This window comes from Anomaloglossus baeobatrachus, chromosome 3 (assembly GCF_048569485.1).
Source record: "Anomaloglossus baeobatrachus isolate aAnoBae1 chromosome 3, aAnoBae1.hap1, whole genome shotgun sequence".
NCBI classification, from domain to species: Eukaryota; Metazoa; Chordata; class Amphibia; order Anura; family Aromobatidae; genus Anomaloglossus; species Anomaloglossus baeobatrachus.
The window spans coordinates 504,076,195-504,096,888 of record NC_134355.1 but is presented as its reverse complement, the minus strand read 5'-3'; the positions used below and the strand labels follow the sequence as shown (position 1 = coordinate 504,096,888).

The following is a 20,694-nucleotide window of genomic DNA, read 5'->3' as shown; positions in this document are numbered from 1 at the left end:
CGTTTCGCGCTCACCGACAGGTGCTAGGTCCATTAGTTAAATACACAACAGTAGGAGGCAACCATAGTACAATATTTTATACCCTTTAGACATATATAAAATGAATCTCTTTGATCAGGGTCATACCTGGGAAAACTATTTAGGAGTATAAATATTGTAGACCGCACCAATTTATTAAAAATATAATCGCGTGTCAAGAAGAAGTATCTACAGAAAACTGAAATACCTTGTCTGTCTGTAGGAAAGTATTAGATGTTATTTGATACCTGTAATACTTTGGAACTTGGCTGCAATGGTTTAATGATCAGCTGTTTTCCTAGAGGGTATAGTACTTTCTCAGAATCAGGACCCCAGGCAACAGAGTAAACAGGCAAACCTACAGAAAGGGAAATACAAGGGCGATTAACTAACAAGTAGAATCCACGCAGTGAAGCAAAGCGCAGAAGACATCTTACTCCCTTACAGTGGACGCTCAGTAATGTTCCATATAGATCGTCATTTTCAATCTGGTGTATTATAAAGGTGGATTCTAAGTACATTGTTTCAGTACTACAAACATTGTGTATTTCTTTTTCACTTGTTTGGAAAGATGCACCTGTAGCTAGAAATCTTTACGCCGTGTGTGGGCTTTGATTTTTCATTGCAATTTACCAAAACTGTAAATCAGTGTACCAACTTAAAGGGGTGGTTCACTACTCACCATTACTGGCCACATCGCTGCAAAACTCATAGGAAAGGCTTTTGATAAATACCTTGTGTAGTACATTGTGCCTCTAAGAGGTGCTATTGCAGTCAGTTTAGCTCCATCACATGACCCCTGGGCTCCGTGACCTCTGAGATCCGGTGAGGTCACGTCAACTTTCAGTTGACCTGAGATCACCGAGGCAGCTCCAGTCTTCCTGAGTGACAGTGCTGTGGCGACGTTTCACCGCTTGTCACTGAGTGACTGGGCTATGGCGACGTTTCACCGCTTCTCACTGAGTGACTGGGCTGTGGCGGTGTTTCACCGCTTGTCACTGAATGACTGGGCTGTGGCGGTGTTTCACTGCTTGTCATGTCAAAAATGCTACCAACCTCCAGATATGGGGTTAATCAGCAGGTTTAGAATGTTCCAAAACTGCCCGGCCATGGTACTGAACGCCCAGCTACTGAGGTGAACTTAACTTTATTCCTATCGGCAGACTCTGGCTTTCAGTTATAGAGGAGCAGCCGGCATTGCTACAGTCCACGCTTAGCACTGAGTGCGCACTGACAGCTAGGTCTATAGTGCATCAATGCTGAGCCTGCTGTCAGTCAGTTCCAGAGTGTGCATACATAGGAGCTAACAGAGAAACTGGTGTATAACAGGGCGTTGCAGACCATGAATGAAGGAATAATAATTTATTTTATTGCACTACGCATTTCAAGGACTGTGCTGTCCTCTTCGTCAGGCACTCTTACATTGTGAGTGTGAATACAGTAGCAATGCCGGCCGCTCCTCTATGACCGGAAGCTAGAGCCTGCAGAGAAAAATGAAGTTAATTTCCTCTGAGTAGCCAGACTTTAAAAGGGGTTTTCCCAGAAGAAATTTAATTTTAATCAATAGATCTTGGAATAATAATAATTTCCACAATTGGATGTGTTTAAAAAATAATGCTGCTGCGCTGAGATAATCTTATATATATGTGCCCCTGCTATGTACTGTGTAACTGCTGTGTCTGACCGTACAGGAGGGACATGGTCTGATCATACCACATCTCCTCGGTAGGGGAGGACGTAATAAAGTATATAAATACAAACAGCACAGGATCATAGATGATTCATTATGTGAGATAAAAAATTTCCTTCCGGTTTTTAAAAATGGTTTTACCACAAATAATTATTTGCAATGATATACTGCAATGTCTGTATACTTTTTTACTTCTTCCCCGGCCCAGGAGATGTGGTATGATCAGACACGGTCAGACACGGCCATTACACAGTACATAGCAGGGGCACATACAAGGTGGCAATAAAATAACCTAAGGTGTTTGGAGCCGTGTGCAGACTGACCCAGTGGACAGAATTGGCTTAAAATTGGTATGTATGCTATTCAAGGCATAGGGAAATGGAAGGCATCTTTAAAAAAAAAAAAAAAAAAAAAAATTAAACCAAAACTCCCCACCAGGTGAAAAAGTGGCGCTGTACAATGAGCACGCCTTGGAACTCAGTCTGCAAGTTGCCTGTCTCTTTGCCGGATCGTGCGCTGTTAGTGCGGTTGTTTTATGAGAATGCCAGGAGAGCCTTTCGTCGTTTGAAAGACCTTCACACATGTAGAGGTCCAATGGCTGTCAATTCGCTGAGACAGATGATGACACGTTTTGAGGAAACAGGGTTACTGAGTGTTTAGACAGGGATTCAGCCACTGATTTATGCTATAATATTCATGACTTTAAAAAAGGTTATACAGCAGGTATAGGCATCATCTCCGAACCTGGACAATTTAGCAGCGTGTCCCGCGTATGATGTTTTGTGTTAGGCTACATTCACACTTCCGTTGTTTTGCATCAGTCACAATCCGTTTTGTGACTGATGTGACGGATGCGTTGGAGATTGTGGTATAACTGATGGGACGGATCCGTAAAAAAAACTGATTCGTTGTGGCAGTTACTACCTGGAATCCAGCTGTGGCAGCGGGTAACCTGAGTGACGTCACTGCTGATAGCGCAACTCACTTCAGTTGCTCTGTGGAGCTCACAGAGAGCTGCGGTGTTCTACGGCCGCTCATGTCAGGTTCTGATGTAGCAGAACTGAAAGCGTTGTGGGACCTCGTGTGAATTACGCTGGACCTGGAGGGGTATTTGGGGATTTTAATAAAGTGGTGAAAGATACACCGGCACGGTGGCTCAGTGGTTAGCACTGCAGTCTTGCAGCGCTGGGATCCTGGGTTCAAATCCCACCAAGGACACCATCTGCAAGGAGTTTGTACAGTTAGGTCCAGAAATATTTGGACAGTGACACAAGTTTTGTTATTTTAGCTGTTTTCTAAAACATGTTCAGAAATACAATTATATATATAATATGGGCTGAAAGTGCACACTCCCAGCTGCAATATGAGTTTTCACATCCAAATCGGAGAAAAGGTTTAGGAATCATAGCTCTGTAATGCATAGCCTCCTCTTTTTCAAGGGACCAAAAGTAATTGGACAAGGGACTCTAAGGGCTGCAATTAACTCTGAAGGCGTCTCCCTCGTTAACCTGTAATCAATGAAGTAGTTAAAAGGTCTGGGGTTGATTACAGGTATGTGGTTTTGCATTTGGAAGTTGTTGCTGTGACCAGACAACATGCGGTCTAAGGAACTCTCAATTGAGGTGAAGCAGAACATCCTGAGGCTGAAAAAAAAGAAAAAATCCATTAGAGAGATAGCAGACATGCTTGGAGTAGCAAAATCAACAGTCGGGTACATTCTGAGAAAAAAGGAATTGACTGGTGAGCTTGGGAACTCAAAAAGGCCTGGGCGTCCACGGATGACAACAGTGGTGGATGATCGCCGCATACTTTCTTTGGTGAAGAAGAACCCGTTCACAACATCAACTGAAGTCCAGAACACTCTCAGTGAAGTAGGTGTATCTGTCTCTAAGTCAACAGTAAAGAGAAGACTCCATGAAAGTAAATACAAAGGGTTCACATCTAGATGCAAACCATTCATCAATTGCAAAAATAGACAGGCCAGAGTTAAATTTGCTGAAAAACACCTCATGAAGCCAGCTCAGTTCTGGAAAAGTATTCTATGGACAGATGAGACCAAGATCAACCTGTACCAGAATGATGGGAAGAAAAAAGTTTGGAGAAGAAAGGGAACGGCACATGATCCAAGGCACACCACATCCTCTGTAAAACATGGTGGAGGCAACGTGATGGCATGGGCATGCATGGCTTTCAATGGCACTGGGTCACTTGTGTTTTTGATGACATAACAGCAGACAAGAGTAGCCGGATGAATTCTGAAGTGTACCGGGATATACTTTCAGCCCAGATTCAGCCAAATGCCGCAAAGTTGATCGGACAGCGCTTCATAGTACAGATGAACAATGACCCCAAGTATACAGCCAAAGCTACCCAGGAGTTCAGGAGTGCAAAAAAATGGAACATTCTGCAATGGCCAAGTCAATCACCAGATCTTAACCCAATTGAGCATGCATTTCACTTGCTCAAATCCAGACTTAAGACGGAAAGACCCACAAACAAGCAAGACCTGAAGGCTGCGGCTCTAAAGGCCTGGCAAAGCATTAAGAAGGAGGAAACCCAGCGTTTGGTGATGTCCATGGGTTCCAGACTTAAGGCAGTGATTGCCTCCAAAGGATTCGCAACAAAATATTGAAAATAATTTTTTTTTTTCTGGTTTGGTTTATTTGTCCAATTACTTTTGACCTCCTAAAATGTGGTTTGTAAAGAAATGTGTACAATTCCTACAATTTCTAGCAGATATTTTTGTTCAAACCTTCAAATTAAACGTTACAATCTCCACTTGAATTCTGTTGTAGAGGTTTCATTTCAAATCCAATGTGGGGGCATGCAGAGCCCAACTCGCGAAAATTGTGTCACTGTCCAAATATTTCTGGACCTAACTGTATGTTCTCCCCGTGTTTGCGTGAGTTTCCTCCGGGTTCTCCGGTTTCCTCCCACACTCCAAAGACATACTGATAGGGACCTTAGATTGTGAGCCCCAATGGGGACAGTATTGCCAATGTATGTAAAGCGCTGTGGAATTAATAGCGCTATAAAAATGAATAAAATTATTATTATTATTATTATTAAAGGAGGGTGTTTTTTTGTCTTTTATTTCAAATAAAGGATTTTTTGGTGTTTGTGTTTATTTATTTTCACTATAGTTTAGTGATGGAGGGGGTGTCTCAGACACCTGCCATCACTAAGTTAGGACTTAGTGGCAGCTATGGGCTGCCATTAACTCCTTATTACCCCGATTGACACCGCATCAGGGCAATCGGGAAGAGCCGGGTAGAGTCCCGGGACTGTCGCATCTAATGGATGCAGCAATTACGGGCGGCTACTGGCTGATATTTTTAGGCTGGGGGGCTCCCCATAACGTGGGGCTCTCCATCTTGAGAATACCAGCCCTCAGCTGTGTGGCTTTACCTTGGCTGGTATCAAAATTGGGGGAGGACTGCACGCCGTTTTTTTAATTATTTATTTATTGTACTACACAATATAGACCCCGGCCACCGGCGGTTGTGATTGGTTGCAGTGAGACAACTGTCACTCAGCGTGGGTGCGGGTCTGACTGCAACCAATCATAGGTGCCGGTGGGCGGGGGAAGCAGGGAACACGAGATGGAATAATGAGCAGCTGGTATTTTCAAAAGCAGGAGAAGCCGCTGGAGAAGTGTGACAGCTGGGCAGCGCTACGCAGCGCCGGTGATTGGTGGGTATGAGAGAGGGGGTGAGAGGGAGAGACCAACAGACGGACAGAGACCGACCGACCAACAGACAGACAGAGAGACCGACATCGACAAAGAGAGATAGAGAGAGACCGACCGACCAACAGACAGAGAGAGTGAGAGACAGTGATTTTCTAACCAGAAAGGAAATATCTGAGCATGCTCTGTTGCTAAAAGACGGAACCATCGCCGGAATCCGTGATTTGATGAATTGGACAGATTCAGGCGCCCATAGGCTTCCATTATAACCAACGATGGATGCCGACGGAGTTTTTTCCACGTTACAAAAAACGTTACATTCTGCGTTGCTTCTGCCCGGCGGTCAGTCATTCCATGACGGATCAGTTGCATAGCGGATGCAACGCAGGGCCATCAGGTGGAATCCGTCGTTAATACAAGTCTATGGGGAAAAAACATTTTGCAGGACAACGTATTTCCTCAAGGCAACTGATTGTGACTGATGCAAAACAACAGAAGTGTGAATGTAGCCTTAACTACCCAGCAGCACCATGAATATACATTGCCTGGCGTCACGAGATTTCACTGTGCAAACCTTAATCCCTTATTTCCCTGTAGTAAAGCATTAGGCCCTGTGCGCACATTGTGTTTTGACCTGCTTTTTTTGCGTTTTTGCTGCAGAAATTTCTTGAGAAAATGGCTGTAACCTTTCTGCAGACATTCCCCAGCAAAACCTATGGGAAAAAAATTAGCTGTGCGCACACTGCATTTTGTTCTCAAGAACATTCTTTCTGCAGAATTTTTTGAGAAAAAGAATGTGCATGTCACTTCTTTTGTGCAAGTACCTGCGTTTTTTGCCATAGATAATGGTAAAAAAAAGCAGGGACCAACTTGCGGAAAAAACGCACCAAAACCGCATCAAAAACGCGGTAAAGCCGCATGCGGTTTTCGGTGAGGTATTGGTGCATTTTTTGACCGAAAGTGCGCTAATCTTTCAGCCTCTCAAGAAATTTCTTGAGAAAAATCCATTTTCTGGTGTGAACAGAGCCTTGCACTGTTCTCCACTGGCTGTCCAGGTAATGTACAGAGAAATAATCTGTAGCCACTTTTCCTATTAACAGTTGAAAATGTTGCGAGTGATATTTAGGCCCCACTCCATTTGGATGCTTCTTGATGAGAATTTTAAGAAACTAATTCCATTTTGCCTGATCATTGAGCATTTCATGTACTGCATACTGGCCGATCCGTGCATGTGCTGAGCTCTGTACTAAGCGGGGATATGAAGCCTGCTCTTTGTTACTTATTTCAGAACAAAACCCCCGGACTATTAGATGACAGCGGCCCCGCAATTAACGCCGCTGTCTAAACAAAGTGCTCAGCTGGCTCAGCCAAGTCTTCTCGAGACTGGCCTGGAGGGAGGGACGAACGCCACTATTCTCCCCTCTGAAGACTCAGGAAGAAGAAAACAAGTTGTTACAGCACAGGGCTAAGGCTTCTTTCTAAAAGCAGCCCAGTGTGGGGGGCAATCATCATTAAGTCAGTGGAAGAAAAGCATTAATAAAACACTAGATCAGAATGGGAATACACATAAGAGAATAGTATTAGTCGTACGGATTATGCTCCAAGCTCAGTTCTCTTAAAACAGGTCATGCTTCCTAATTCTAATTAAGACTTTAATAATTGCGGCATTTAAGACCACAAACTGTTAAGGATTAATATAATTAGAGACTCGACCATTGAGGGACATAACTGAACCCCTTTTTCTGCTAACGTTTTTCTCTGTAAGCAGACAGGTGGCAGAGGAGCGTTTTCTACACTTATAGGTAATGTGCCTGTTGCCTGATCCAGCAGTTGTAGCCCCATGATCACCACCTCACCGGATACGGCACTGCTCCATCCGGCTTGTAACGTCTGTACACTTCTCACTATAAATGCCGATGTCCCAGAGAATTAGTGCCGGTGCCCACACATTTCATGAACATATCAGAGCATACATTGTTACGGATTCAACAATTTCATCAGTAACCATATATTTAAAGGAATCCGGTTATCAGGTTTATTGTCCATTTTGTGAGCAGTATGAAGACGGGACAAAGACTCTGGTCCAAATGCTGGGTCACAATGTGCCTTCTTGTTGATGTTGTACATGACAGTTTTATTTGCTGCAGCTCTGATAGTCCTCTCAGTGGAGAGCTAGTGATGTGTGGTCCTTGGTATGAGCTCCGGCTGACCACCTGCTATTGGCAGACAGATTTCGGTCTATATACCACAGTGTGCTCTGATATATCACTTACCATTCTGAGCCAAGGTGGACCTCAGCATGCCACTTTTTGACCAGATCTTTATGTGTCCATCTTCACCAGCTATGGAGATACAGAAGATTAGTGGTCTCCAGGTATATAGATATGGTTTGTATTAAAGCACAGATGACAGTAGGAAGAGTCGGCAACAAACATTGGTCTACCACCACAAAATCACGTTCCTATTGCTATACAGTTTTGAATAGAGAGTAGTGCGGCATAATGGCAAACTGGTGAATCTTAAAAAGAATTATTTACTAGTGCTATGTGAGAAGGGAGCTGGACAACTTTCATTTCAAAAGCTTAGCCAGCCTGTCTATACAAATCAGCTGTGGCCAAGAGAATATCTGGCTTAAAATTTCACATAGGCCAATCAGCCAGCCCCATTCACATAGTCCAACACTGAGCACACAGCCATGACTAGTTGCATACATCCAATTAAAAAGCAACAGCTCAAAAATATTGCAGGTCTTGGTTTAGTAATTAATGCAACTAATTACAGTGGAACCTTGGATTAAGAGTAACTTGGTTTGAGAGCGTTTTGCAGGACAAGCAAAGCTTTCTAAAAATTTGTAACTTGGTTTAAGAGCAATGCTTTGCAATAAGAGCATATACTCACTGTGCACACGTCTGGTTCTGTCCTTTCACCACGCTCTGACCCGCTCTGGTGCTAAATTTCTATACATATGTACTATATACAGTATACCATTGTACAGTATATACTGTACAGCATATCTATCAATTTGCATTTGTGGATGCAGTATTGTACTTATTGATAACCAGTACAGCACATTGCTTGTATTGTACCTCTTGCACACCAACAATTCTATTGTAACCAAACTACAGCTTAATTTGTTTTATATGCTTTTACTGTACTGTACAGTATTTTGTATCAGTGTACTGTAATAATGTTATGTGAACACAGTGCATTATTTTGTATTACTGTAATAAGTTTGTAAACTTACAGTAAATATTTTTGGGTTGTGGAACGAATTGTCTGTGTTTCAATTATTTCCTATAGGAAAATTTGCTTTGATATAAGAGTAACTTGGTTTAAGAGCACACTCCCGGAACCAATCGTGCTCGTAATCCAAGGTTCCACTGTATTTAGATATATTAGCGAGAGAAAGAGAGATACATATATCTATGTATATTCCTTGATGTAGAGAAGTATAGAGAATCATGTCCGAAAGTGTAGTGTTGGAACCATTGAAGTTGCTATAGAAAATGAAGTATTTCTCCCCATATCTTTTTTTAATTACACATTTTATCATACGCATGTTTAGTTCCTTTGTGTGTATTGGAACAGCACAAAAGAAATAAAAAAAAATATATATAAAAAAAGCAAAACTGGACATAATTTCACAGAAATCCCCAAAATTGGCTGGACAAAATTGTTGTCACCTTTCTGAAATTGTGGGTAAACAATTTTGTTTCACGCATGTGATGCTCATTCAAACTGACTGACCTGTGCCAAGTAACAGGTGTGGGGATTATGAAAATCACACCTCAAACCAGATAAAAAAGTGGAGAAGTTGACTCAATCATTGCATTGTGTATCTGTGTGTTACACTAAGCATGGAGAACAGCAAGAGCAGAAGGACTTGAGAACCAAAATTGTTGAAAAATATCAACAATCTCAAGGTTATAAGGCCATCTCTAGAGATCTTGATATTCCTTTGTCCATGGTGTGCACATAATTAAGAAGTTTACAACCCATGGCGCCAAAGCTAATCTCCCTGGACAGCAGAAAATAGCTGATGAAAGTTTGCAATGCAGGATAGTCCAGATGAAGAAATTCAAGCTGTCTTTATGGCTAAAGGTGCATCAGTGACAGCGCGAACTACCCATCAACATTTAAATAAAATGTAACGCTATGGCAGGAGATTCAGGAGGACAACACTGCTGACACAGGCATAAAAAGCTAGACTGCAGTTTGACAAAATGTGCGTGAGTAAGCCAAAATCTTTCTGGGAAAGCATCTTGTGGACAGAGGAAACCAACATTGAGCTATGTGGTAAAGCACATTATTTTAAATTTTACTGTTTTGGTGTTGTTTTGCTGCCTTTGGCACTAGGTGTCTTGACTATGTGCAGGGAATCATGAAATCAGAAAATTACCAAAAGGATATTGGGTTGCAAAATAGTGCCCAGTGTCAGAAAGCTGGGTTTGCATCCTAAAGGCCCCGTCACAAGCTACGATATATCTAACGATATGTCGTCGGGGTGACGGAATTCGTGACGCACATCCGTCATCGTTAGAGATGTCGTAGCGTGTGACACCACCGAACAACTGTTAACGAGCAAAAATACTCACCTTATCGTTGCTCGTTGACACGTCGTTCATTTTCATAATGTCGCTCCTCCTTCTACGCGCCAGTTGTTCGTCGTTCCTGAGGCAGCACACATCGCTACGTGTGACACCCCGGGAACAACGAACACAGCTTACCTGCATCCTGCTGGCAATGCAGAAGGAAGGAGGTGGGCGGGATGTTACATCACGCTCATCTCCGCCCCTCCGCTTCTATTGGGCGGCCGCTGTGTGACGTCGCTGTGACGCCGAACGTCCAACCGCCTTCAGGAAGAGGATGTTCGCCGCCCACAGTGATGTCGTTAAGGAGGTAAGTACGTGTGACGGGGGTTAACGACATTGTGCGCCATGGGCAACGAATTGCCCGTGACGCACAAACGACGGGGCGGGTGCGATCGCTCATGCGTTTGCACGATATATCATCGCGTGTGATGGGGCCTTAAGTCATGGGTCTTCTAGCAGGACAATGACCCCAAACAAACTTCAAGAAGCCCCCAGAAATGGATGGAAACAAAACTGCTGGAGAGTTCAAAAGTGGCCAGCAATGAGTCCGGATCTAAATCCAATTGAACCCCTGTGGAGAGATCTTAAAATTGCTGGTGGGAGAAGATGCCTTCAAATGTGAGAGACCTGGAGCAGTTGGCAAAATACGAAGAGTCTAAAATTCCATGCAAGAATGTTGTTGATGGTTAGAGGAAGTGATTGATTGCAGTTATTGATTCCAAAAAGGGTGCGCAACCTTCTTCCGAGAGTCGTAACTTTTTAAATTTTTCCGTTAATCTTGCCATATGAGATCTTGTTTTTTTGTGGGACGAGCTGAACTTTTGAATTATATATTAGAGAAAATATAGTATACTGGAAAATGGCAATAAAATTCCAAGTGCGGAAAAGTTGCAAAAAAGTGCGATTGCACGATTGTTTTTGGGGTATTTTATTTTCAGTTTTCACTATATGGTAAAACTGATGTGTCAGTGTGATGCCTCAGGTTGGTATGTTGTCATTTTTCAGGACAGGGGGTTCAGTGATGGATTATTTCCTTGCGTCTCGAGCTGACGTTTTTTAATTATACTATTTTTGCGCAGATGCTAAGTTTTGATCCCGTTATTGCATTTCACGGCCAAATTTGCAAAGACCAAAAAATGTAATTTTTGCAGTTAGAATTTTTTTGTCGCTACGCTGTTTACCGATCAGATTCATTGATTTTATATTTTGATAGATCAGGCATTTCTGAACGCAATACCAGATGTGTATATTTTTTAACCATTTAATTTTCAATGGGGCGAATAGGGGATGACTTGAACATTTAGGTTTTTTTAAATTTTAAAACTTTTTTTTAAAAAAATATAAGGGTCAGCAGTCTGATCGCTCATTCATTTCTGTTGATCAGAGCTGCACAGCTCTGAACAGCAGAAATGCAGCATTCCTGTTACAGCCGCTGCTCTGCCAGCTCCTACAGGAACCACATCATAATAGCAACAGGAGTCATCACATGACCCGTCACTACAATAGTAACCATCGGCTGCCTTTGATCGCGTCACGGAGCCTCCGTTGGCAGCGTGGAAAGGCGATTTCCCCGCTGCGGCCAATTAAATTGCACTGTCACATTTTGACAGGGCGATCTAAGGCCCAGTGCCCACGCTGTGTAGTTTTGACGCATATTTTCAGAAATCTGCAGCAAAATCTGCATGTCCAATGTGAAGCCAGCAAAGTCTATGAGAATTCAGAAGTGCTGTGCCCACGTTGCCTTTTTTTCCCTTGCGTATTTGTTGCAGATTTGGTGCAGAAAAAAAGAAATCTACACCAAATACAGTTAGGTCCAGAAATATTTGTACGGTGACACAATTTTCGCGAGTTGGGCTCTGCATGCTACCACATTGGATTTGAAATGAAATCTCTACAACAGAATTCAAGTGCAGATTGTAACGTTTAATTTGAAGGTTTGAACAAAAATATCTGATAGAAATTGTAGGAATTGTACACATTTCTTTACAAACACTCCACATTTTAGGAGGTCAAAAGTAATTGGACAAATAAACCAAACCCAAACAAAATATTTTTATTTTCAATATTTTGTTGCGAATCCTTTGGAGGCAATCACTGCCTTAAGTCTGGAACCCATGGACATCACCAAACGCTGGGTTTCCTCCTTCTTAATGCTTTGCCAGGCCTTTACAGCCGCAGCCTTCAGGTCTTGCTTGTTTGTGGGTCTTTCCGTCTTAAGTCTGGATTTGAGCAAGTGAAATGCATGCTCAATTGGGTTAAGATCTGGTGATTGACTTGGCCATTGCAGAATGTTCCACTTTTTTGCACTCATGAACTCCTGGGTAGCTTTGGCTGTATGCTTGGGGTCATTGTCCATCTGTACTATGAAGCGCCATCCGATCAACTTTGCGGCATTTGGCTGAATCTGGGCTGAAAGTATATCCCGGTACACTTCAATATTCATCAGACTACTCTTGTCTGCTGTTATGTCATCAATAAACACAAGTGACCCAGTGCCATTGAAAGCCATGCATGCCCATGCCATCACGTTGCCTCCACCATGTTTTACAGAGGATGTGGTGTGCCTTGGATCATGTGCCGTTCCCTTTCTTCTCCAAACTTTTTTCTTCCCATCATTCTGGTACAGGTTGATCTTTGTCTCATCTGTCCATAGAATACTTTTCCAGAACTGAGCTGGCTTCATGAGGTGTTTTTCAGCAAATTTAACTCTGACCCGTCTATTTTTGGAATTGATGAATGGTTTGCATCTAGATGTGAACCCTTTGTATTTACTTTCATGGAGTCTTCTCTTTACTGTTGACTTAGAGACAGATACACCTACTTCACTGAGAGTGTTCTGGACTTCAGTTGATGTTGTGAACGGGTTCTTCTTCACCAAAGAAAGTATGCGGCGATCATCCACCACTGTTGTCATCCGTGGACGCCCAGGCCTTTTTGAGTTCCCAAGCTCACCAGCCAATTCCTTTTTTCTCAGAATGTACCCGACTGTTGATTTTGCTACTCCAAGCATGTCTGCTATCTCTCTGATGGATTTTTTCTTTTTTTTCAGCCTCAGGATGTTCTGCTTCACCTCAATTGAGAGTTCCTTAGACCGCATGTTGTCTGGTCACAGCAACAACTTCCAAATGCAAAACCACACACCTGTAATCAACCCCAGACCTTTTAACTACTTCATTGATTACAGGTTAACGAGGGAGACGCCTTCAGAGTTAATTGCAGCCCTTAGAGTCCCTTGTCCAATTACTTTTGGTCCCTTGAAAAAGAGGAGGCTATGCATTACAGAGCTATGATTGCTAAACCCTTTCTCCGATTTGGATGTGAAAACTCTCATATTGCAGCTGGGAGTGTGCACTTTCAGCCCATATTATATATATAATTGTATTTCTGAACATGTTTTTGTAAACAGCTAAAATAACAAAACTTGTGTCACTGTCCAAATATTTCTGGACCTAACTGTACACAAGGGAAAAATACTCAAATTGGGCACAGCACTTCTGAATTCTCAGACTTTGCTGGCTTCACAATGGACATGCCGATTTTGCTGCAGATTTCTGAAAATCTGTGTCAAAATACGCAGCGTGGGCACAGGGCCTAAGGGGTTAACAGGTGTGGGTGGATTGCGGATCCACCTGCACCTGCGAGGCACTCGTCTGCTGTTCAAATCAGCAGACAAGTGCCGTGATCGCCGCCTGCTCACCGCAGCAGTTAGCGGTGATTACCGCTTCATGATTTAGGATGTACCTGTACGTCCTCGGTCATGAAGGGGTTAAGTTGCAGGTGCCAACTGGCCCATTTTTGGAGTTTTCTGTGAAATTATGTCCAATTTGCTTTTTTTTCTTTTTGTTGTTTTCCAATACACACAAAAGGAAATAAACATGTGTATGTAAAATAAATTGTAATTGAAATAATTTTTTGGGAGAAATACTTCATTTTCTGGAGCAATTTCAAGGGTGCCAACACTTTCAGCCATGACTGTACTGTACTATAATATATTATATTTATTACACACACACACACACACACACACACAAATATTATAGATACAGTGCCTTGCGAAAGTATTCGGCCCCCTTGAATTTTTTTCAACCTTTTCCCACATTTCAGGCATAAAGATAAAAATATTAATTTTATGGTGAAGAATCAACAACAAGTGGGACACAATTGTGAAGTTGAACAAAATTTATTGCTTATTTTAAACTTTTTTTTAAAAAATAAAAGACTGAAAATTTGGGCGTGCAATATTATTCGTCCTCTTTACTTTCAGTGCAGCAAACTCACTCCAGAAGTTCATTGAGGATCTCTGAATGATCCAATGTTGTCCTAAATGACTGATGATGATAAATATAATCCACCTGTGTGTAATCAAGTCTCCGTATAAATGCACCTCCTCTGTGATAGTCTCAGTGTTCTGTTTAAAGCACAGATAGCATCATGAAGACCAAGGAACACAACAGGCAGGTCCGTGATACTGTTGTGGAGAATTTTAAAGCCGGATTTGGTTACAAAAAGATTTCAAAAACTTTAAACATCCCAAGAAGCACTCAGCAAGCGATCATATTGAAATGGAAGGAGTATCATACCATTGCAGATCTACCAAAACCCAGCCGTCCCTCAAAAATTTCATCTCAAACAAGGAGAAGACTGATCAGAGATGCAGCCAAGAGGCCCATGATCACTCTGGATGAACTGCAGAGATCTACAGCTGAGGTGGGAGAGTCTGTTCATAGGACAACAATCAGTCGTACACTGCACAAATCTGGCCTTTGTGGAAGAGTGGCAAGAAGAAAGCCATTTCTCAAAGATATCTATAAAAAGTGTCATTTAGGCTATGTGCGCACTAGGCGTTTTTTTCACGCTGCGTTTTTATGTGCGTTTTTGTCTAAAAAACGCACCCGCGGCTAAAAAAACGCGGCAAAAACGCATGCGTTTTTGCCGCGATTTGGTGCGTTTTTTGCTGCGTTTTTGCTCACTGCGTTTTTAATCAGTGCACAATGCCATTAAAGATTGTTGATGAAAAAAAAAAAAAAAAAAAGGTCTGATGTCATTTCCTTCTTCAAAATGTTCATTGTATGCAGGAGAGCAGACAGCAGCTGCAGAACTAAAAGTCTCAGCATCCTCCATTCACTAGTGTATGCAGGAGAGCAGACAGCAGCTGTAGAACTACAAGTCTCAGCATCCTCCATTCACTAGTGTATGCAGGAGAGCAGACAGCAGCTGCAGAACTACAAGTCTCAGCATCCTCCATTCACTAGTGTATGCAGGAGAGCAGGCAGCAGCTGCAGAACTACAAGGCTCAGCAGCCTCCATCCAGGACTGTATGCAGTTTTTTGCCCAAAAAGAAAAAAAAATGACATGGGCTTCGCCATATTTTTGTATGCTAGCCGGGTACAGCAGGCAGATACGGGCTGCCCCCAACCCCCAGCTGCCTATTTGTACCCGGCTGGGAACCAAAAATATAGAGAAGCCCTTTTTTTTTTAATTATTTCATGAAATAATTAAAAAAAAAAATGACGTAGGCTTCGCCTAATTTTTGAGTCCAGCCGGGTACAACTAGGCAGCTGGGGATTGGAATCCACAGTGCAGGGTGCCCATGCTTTCTGGGCACCCCCACTGCGAATTGCAGTCCGCAGCCACCCCAGAAAATGGCGCTTTCATAGAAGCGCCATCTTCTGGCGCTGTATCCAACTCTTCTAGCTGCCCTGATGCCGGGTGGCTAGCTAGGTAATAATGGAGTTAGGGCTAGCTGTATATTATCAGCTAGCCCTAAGCCCGAAATTCATGGTGTCACGCCAATATTAGGCATGGCCACCATGAATTTCTAGTAATGATAAAAAAAAAACACAACACACAGAAAAATATTTTTATTAGAAATAAAACACAACACAATTAGTGACTCCATCTTTATTGAAATAAACCCCCCTCCGCAGTAATCCTGGGTCAGGGTCCCGCGCCGTCCAATCAGGATCCAATATCATCTGATCGGTTTGCTGGAAGGCAAAGCGATCAGATGATGTGTCAGGATCAAGTGCCTGAATCCCATCACACATCAGCTGATTGTATAAAAGCCGATTATACAATCAGCTGATGCATCAGTAGAAAAAAAAAAATAATAATACTCACTTATGTGCTGTGGTGATTACCGGCAGCTCCTGGAGCGATCGATTGGACAGGAGTCTGATCCTATACGATCGCTGCCGGAGCTGCCGGTAATCAGCTGATGAAGTCCCCTGACGGCAGGATCAGCTGATAGCCGGCCGGGCGCGAAAAAGCCGGCGACACCGCGATCAGCTGATGCGTCAGGTGACTGCATCAGGTGATCAGCGCCAGGTCCTGCAAGCAAGGTCCTGCCCCGGGGAGACTGCACACAGCCAGAGCGGCGGGACCGGGAGGAGATGGGAGCGGGCATGGCACCGGGACCCTGCGGACAGGTGAGTATATGACATTTTTTTTTTTCTACTGTTCACTTTGGTTTTCGCCGCTGCCTCCACCTCCCGCCCAGACATGGCGCCGCACGGAGCTGACATGCACAGGACGGGAGGTGGAGGCAGCGGTGACGGTACCGGGAGGATTCATGCTTCTGTGTTTACCAACAGTAGGAATCCTCTTCCTGTACACGTCACTGTAGTACCCACCCCTTGCGTTTATAGCTGCGTTTTTAGTCATAGAAACGCGGCTATATGCGTTATTCATTGCGTTTTTAACATCTCATTGAATTCAATGAGTGAAAAACGCAGTGGAAAACGCAGAAATAATTGACATGCTGCGTTTTTGTGGTCACCACAAAAACGCAGCTAAAAAAAAAAACGCTGTGTGAGGACAGCACTTCTGAAAACCCATTGACATTGCTGGGGAAGCAATGTCACTGCGTTTTCAGCACAAAAACGCGGTAAAAAACGCCGCTAAAAACGCGGCAAAAACGCCTAGTGCGCACATAGCCTTAAAGTTACAAAAAGATTTCCACAACTTTAAACATCTCAAGGAGCACTGTGCAAGCGATCATACTAAAATGGAAGGAGTATCATACCACTGCAAATCTACCAAGACCCGGCCGTCTATCCCAACTTTCATCTCAAACAAGGAGAAGACTGATGCAGCCAAGAGATCAGAAGCAGCCAAGAGGCCCATGATCACTCTGGATGAACTGCAGAGATTTACAGCTGAGGTGGAAGAGCCTGTCCATACGACAACAATCAGTCACACACTCCACAAATCTGGCCTTTATGGAAGAGTGGGGAGAAAAAAAGCCATTTCTCAAAGATATCCATAAAAAGTGTTGTTTAAAGTTTGCCACAAGCCACCTGGGAGACACACCGAACATGTGGAAGAAGGTGCTCTGGTCAGATGAAACCAAAATCGAACTATTTTGCACAATGCCAAATGATATGTTTGGCGTAAAAGCAACACAGCTCATCACCCTGAACACACCCTCCCCACTGTCAAACAAGGTGGTGGCAGCATCATGGTTTAGGCCAGCTTTTCTTCAGCAGGGACAGGGAAGATGGTGAAAATTGATGGGAATATTGATGGAGCCAAATACAGGACCATTCTTGAAGAAAACCTGTTGGAGTCTGCAAAAGACCTGAGACTGGGACGGAGATTTGTCTTCCAACAAGACAATGATCCCAGACAGAAAGCAAAATCTATAATGGAATGGTTCTCAATCCAGGTGTTAGAATGGCCAAGTCAAAGTCCAGATCTGAATCCAATCGAGAATCTGTGAACAGCAGTTTTCAGCTCTTTCCACAAACGCTCTCCATCCAACCTCACTGAGTGAGCTCAAGCTGTTTGTAAAGGAAGAATGGGCAAGAATTTCAGTCTCTTGATGTGCAAAACTGATAAGAGACATACTTCAAGCGACTTGCAGCTGTAATCGCAGCAAAAGGTGGCGATACAAAAGTATTAACTGAAAGGGGACGAATAATATTGCACACCCCAATTTTCAGTTATTTATTTTTTTAAAAAGTTTGAAATAAGCAATAAATGTCGTTCAACTTCAAAATTGTGTCCCACTTGTTATTGATTCATCACCATAAAATTTAAATTTTTATCTTTATGTTTGAAGCCTGAAATGTGGGAAAAGGTTGAAAAAAAAAATCAAGGGGGCTGAATAGTTTCGCAAGGCACTATATGTGTATCAATAAACAATTCCATGATAAGAAAAAATAAGAGTTCTATTATAACTACATTTCCATCATTTCCATTAGTATAATATAATAGAATATTACACTGGAGGGTTAACTACTGTAGGAGTGTGGCCAAAAGTATGTGACCCATTGCACATGCAGTAACACTCCATTAATCTGTAATGGACTGGAGTCTGCCTCTTGAAGGCACTGCTATGAAAATTTCCATTAGAGTTGATCATTTACTGCACCAAATAACTCCCTTATATTCTCTATTAATGGTGCTCATCAGGAAAATTAAAATGTCAGGGAGTAGTTGAAGCATCTGAACAATCATCCAATATTACTAACAAGCAAATTATTGATGTGATCACACAAGGCAGTGATAGCCGCTAAATGCCTTTTGTGAGCCACAATAAAGGACGCTTTACACGCTGCGATATCGTGACCTATATCGCTAGCGTGGGTACTCACCCCCATCGGTTGTGCGACACGGGCAAATCGCTGCCCGTGGCGCACAACATCGCGCTGACGCATCACACTACTTACCTGCCCTGCGACGTCGCTGTGACCGGCGAACCGCCTCCTTTCTAAGGGGGCGGTTCGTTCAGCGTCACAGCGATGTCACAGCAGCGTCACTGAACCGCCGCCCAATAGAAGCAGAGGAGCGGATTTGAGCGGGACGTAACATCCCGCCCAACTGCTTCCTTCCACATTGTGGGCGGGAGGCAGGCAAGGAGAGGTTCCTCGTTCCTGTGGTGTCACACGTACCGATGTGTGCTGCCGCAAGAACGATGAACAACTTTGTTACTGCTGCAGCAACGATATTAGAGAATGGACCCTCATGAGCGATTTTGCACGCTTTTGCAACGATGCAATCGCTCAAAGGTGTCACACGCAACGGCATCGCTAAAGCGACCGGATGTGCGTCACAAATTCCGTGACTCCAACGAGTTCGCTTGAGCGATGTCGCGTGTAAAGCGGCCTTAAGACAAAATAGTGCCAACACAATAATACCACCACCACAGAAGTGCCTGTACTATTGTGCATGCCCAAAGAGTAAATATGGCAGGAAAGTGCCCCATTTAATGTGCCAGCCACACTGCACCAATAATACACTTCCTTTCCCCATTATCCTGCATCTATTATCAGAATAACTTTTATTTCTATAGCGCCAACATATTCCGCAGCACTTTATAATTCAGAAGGTACAGATAAGACATTACAGAGTGTGAGGTAGCGTGGTCGGCTGCGCAGCAGAAGACACGGGATCCAGGCATTAAGGTTCACAGCACACGGTTTTAATGTCCAAACAAAAGTCCACAACAATATACATGTGCCTCTCCAGCAGAGAACTCAGGGAGTTGTGTTCACTCCCTCACACCCGGCACACCTGCCCTCGTTCCTGTTTCCATTTAACCCTTCCTTCAGCCTGTAGGGAAACAGCATTAACCCTGGAGTGGATTTACTTTCTATCATGGAGTGAGCACAACTGGGGCGAGACATACCGGCCGTCATAGATAACCCCGGTCACAGTCTCACATACCCCCCCCCTCAGTTCAAGCGTGCGGGTTTGAACTCCCGCCATCAAACACGGGCCGCGGGACAAGGCATCGGCGTTGCCCTGCAACCTACCGGCCCGGTGTTCAACCGTAAACCGGAAGTTCTGCAGAGAAAGGAACCACCGGGTAACCCGGGCATTCCGTTCCTTGGCGGCCGTCATCCAGACCAGTGGAGAGTGATCCGTCACCAAGCGGAACTGCCATCCCAGCAGGTAATAGCGTAGGGACTCCAAGGCCCACTTGATCGCCAGACACTCCTTGTCTACTACGCTATAGTTCCGCTCGGGAGGGGTGAGCTTCCTACTTAAGAAGGTGACGGGGTGTTCCTCCCCCTGAACTACCTGAGACAGCACTGCACCCAGGCCGACCTCCGAGGCGTCAGTCTGTACTATGAACTCCTTCCGGAAATCAGGGTTGACAAGAACGGGCTGTCCGCACAGGACCCCCTTCAGGGCCCGGAAGGAGTCCTCGGCCTGCGGAGTCCAGCGCACCATGACGGACTTCTTGCCTTTGAGAAGGTCCGTCAAGGGGGCTGATAGTCCCGCAAAATCCTTTACAAACCTCCTGTAGTACCCCACGATACCCAGGAAGGCCCTAACCTGCTTCGTGGTCAGGAGTCTAGGCCACTTCTGGATCGCCTCAACCTTGTTAATTTGGGGCTTAATCACTCCTTGGCCTATCACGTAGCCCAAGTAGCGGGCTTCCGTGAGTCCCAACGCACATTTCTTGGGATCGGCTGTCAATCCGGCTGTTCGAAGCGCGTCCACCACCGCTTGTACCTGTTCCAAGTGGGTCTGCCAATCGGAGCTGTAAATAATGATGTCATCAAGGTACGCTGATGCATACGCCTGGTGGGGTTCCAGCACTAAGTCCATCAACCTCTAGAACGTGGCCGGAGCGCCATGTAACCCAAAAGGCAAGACAACATAGTGGAAGAGACCCTCCGGCGTAACAAAAGCGTTTTTCTCCTTGGCGGACTCCGTCAGTGGCACCTGCCAGTACCCCTTGGTCAGGTCGAGCG

The 20,694-nt window shown here is 44.0% G+C and overlaps 1 protein-coding gene across 2 annotated transcripts in view; it reads right to left on the bottom strand.

Annotated features, from left to right (window-relative positions):
* IFT80 (intraflagellar transport 80) overlaps nt 1-20,694 on the bottom strand; it is a 238,569-nt gene that overhangs the window by 163,803 nt on the left and 54,072 nt on the right. For both annotated transcript variants that reach the window (XM_075340673.1, XM_075340671.1), the window contains exons 5-6: nt 7,670-7,738; nt 267-376 (exon numbers count right to left, since the gene is read on the bottom strand). In XM_075340673.1, coding sequence (XP_075196788.1) covers nt 267-376; nt 7,670-7,738 — 179 coding nt within the window. The remainder of the gene's footprint in view (nt 1-266; nt 377-7,669; nt 7,739-20,694) is intronic.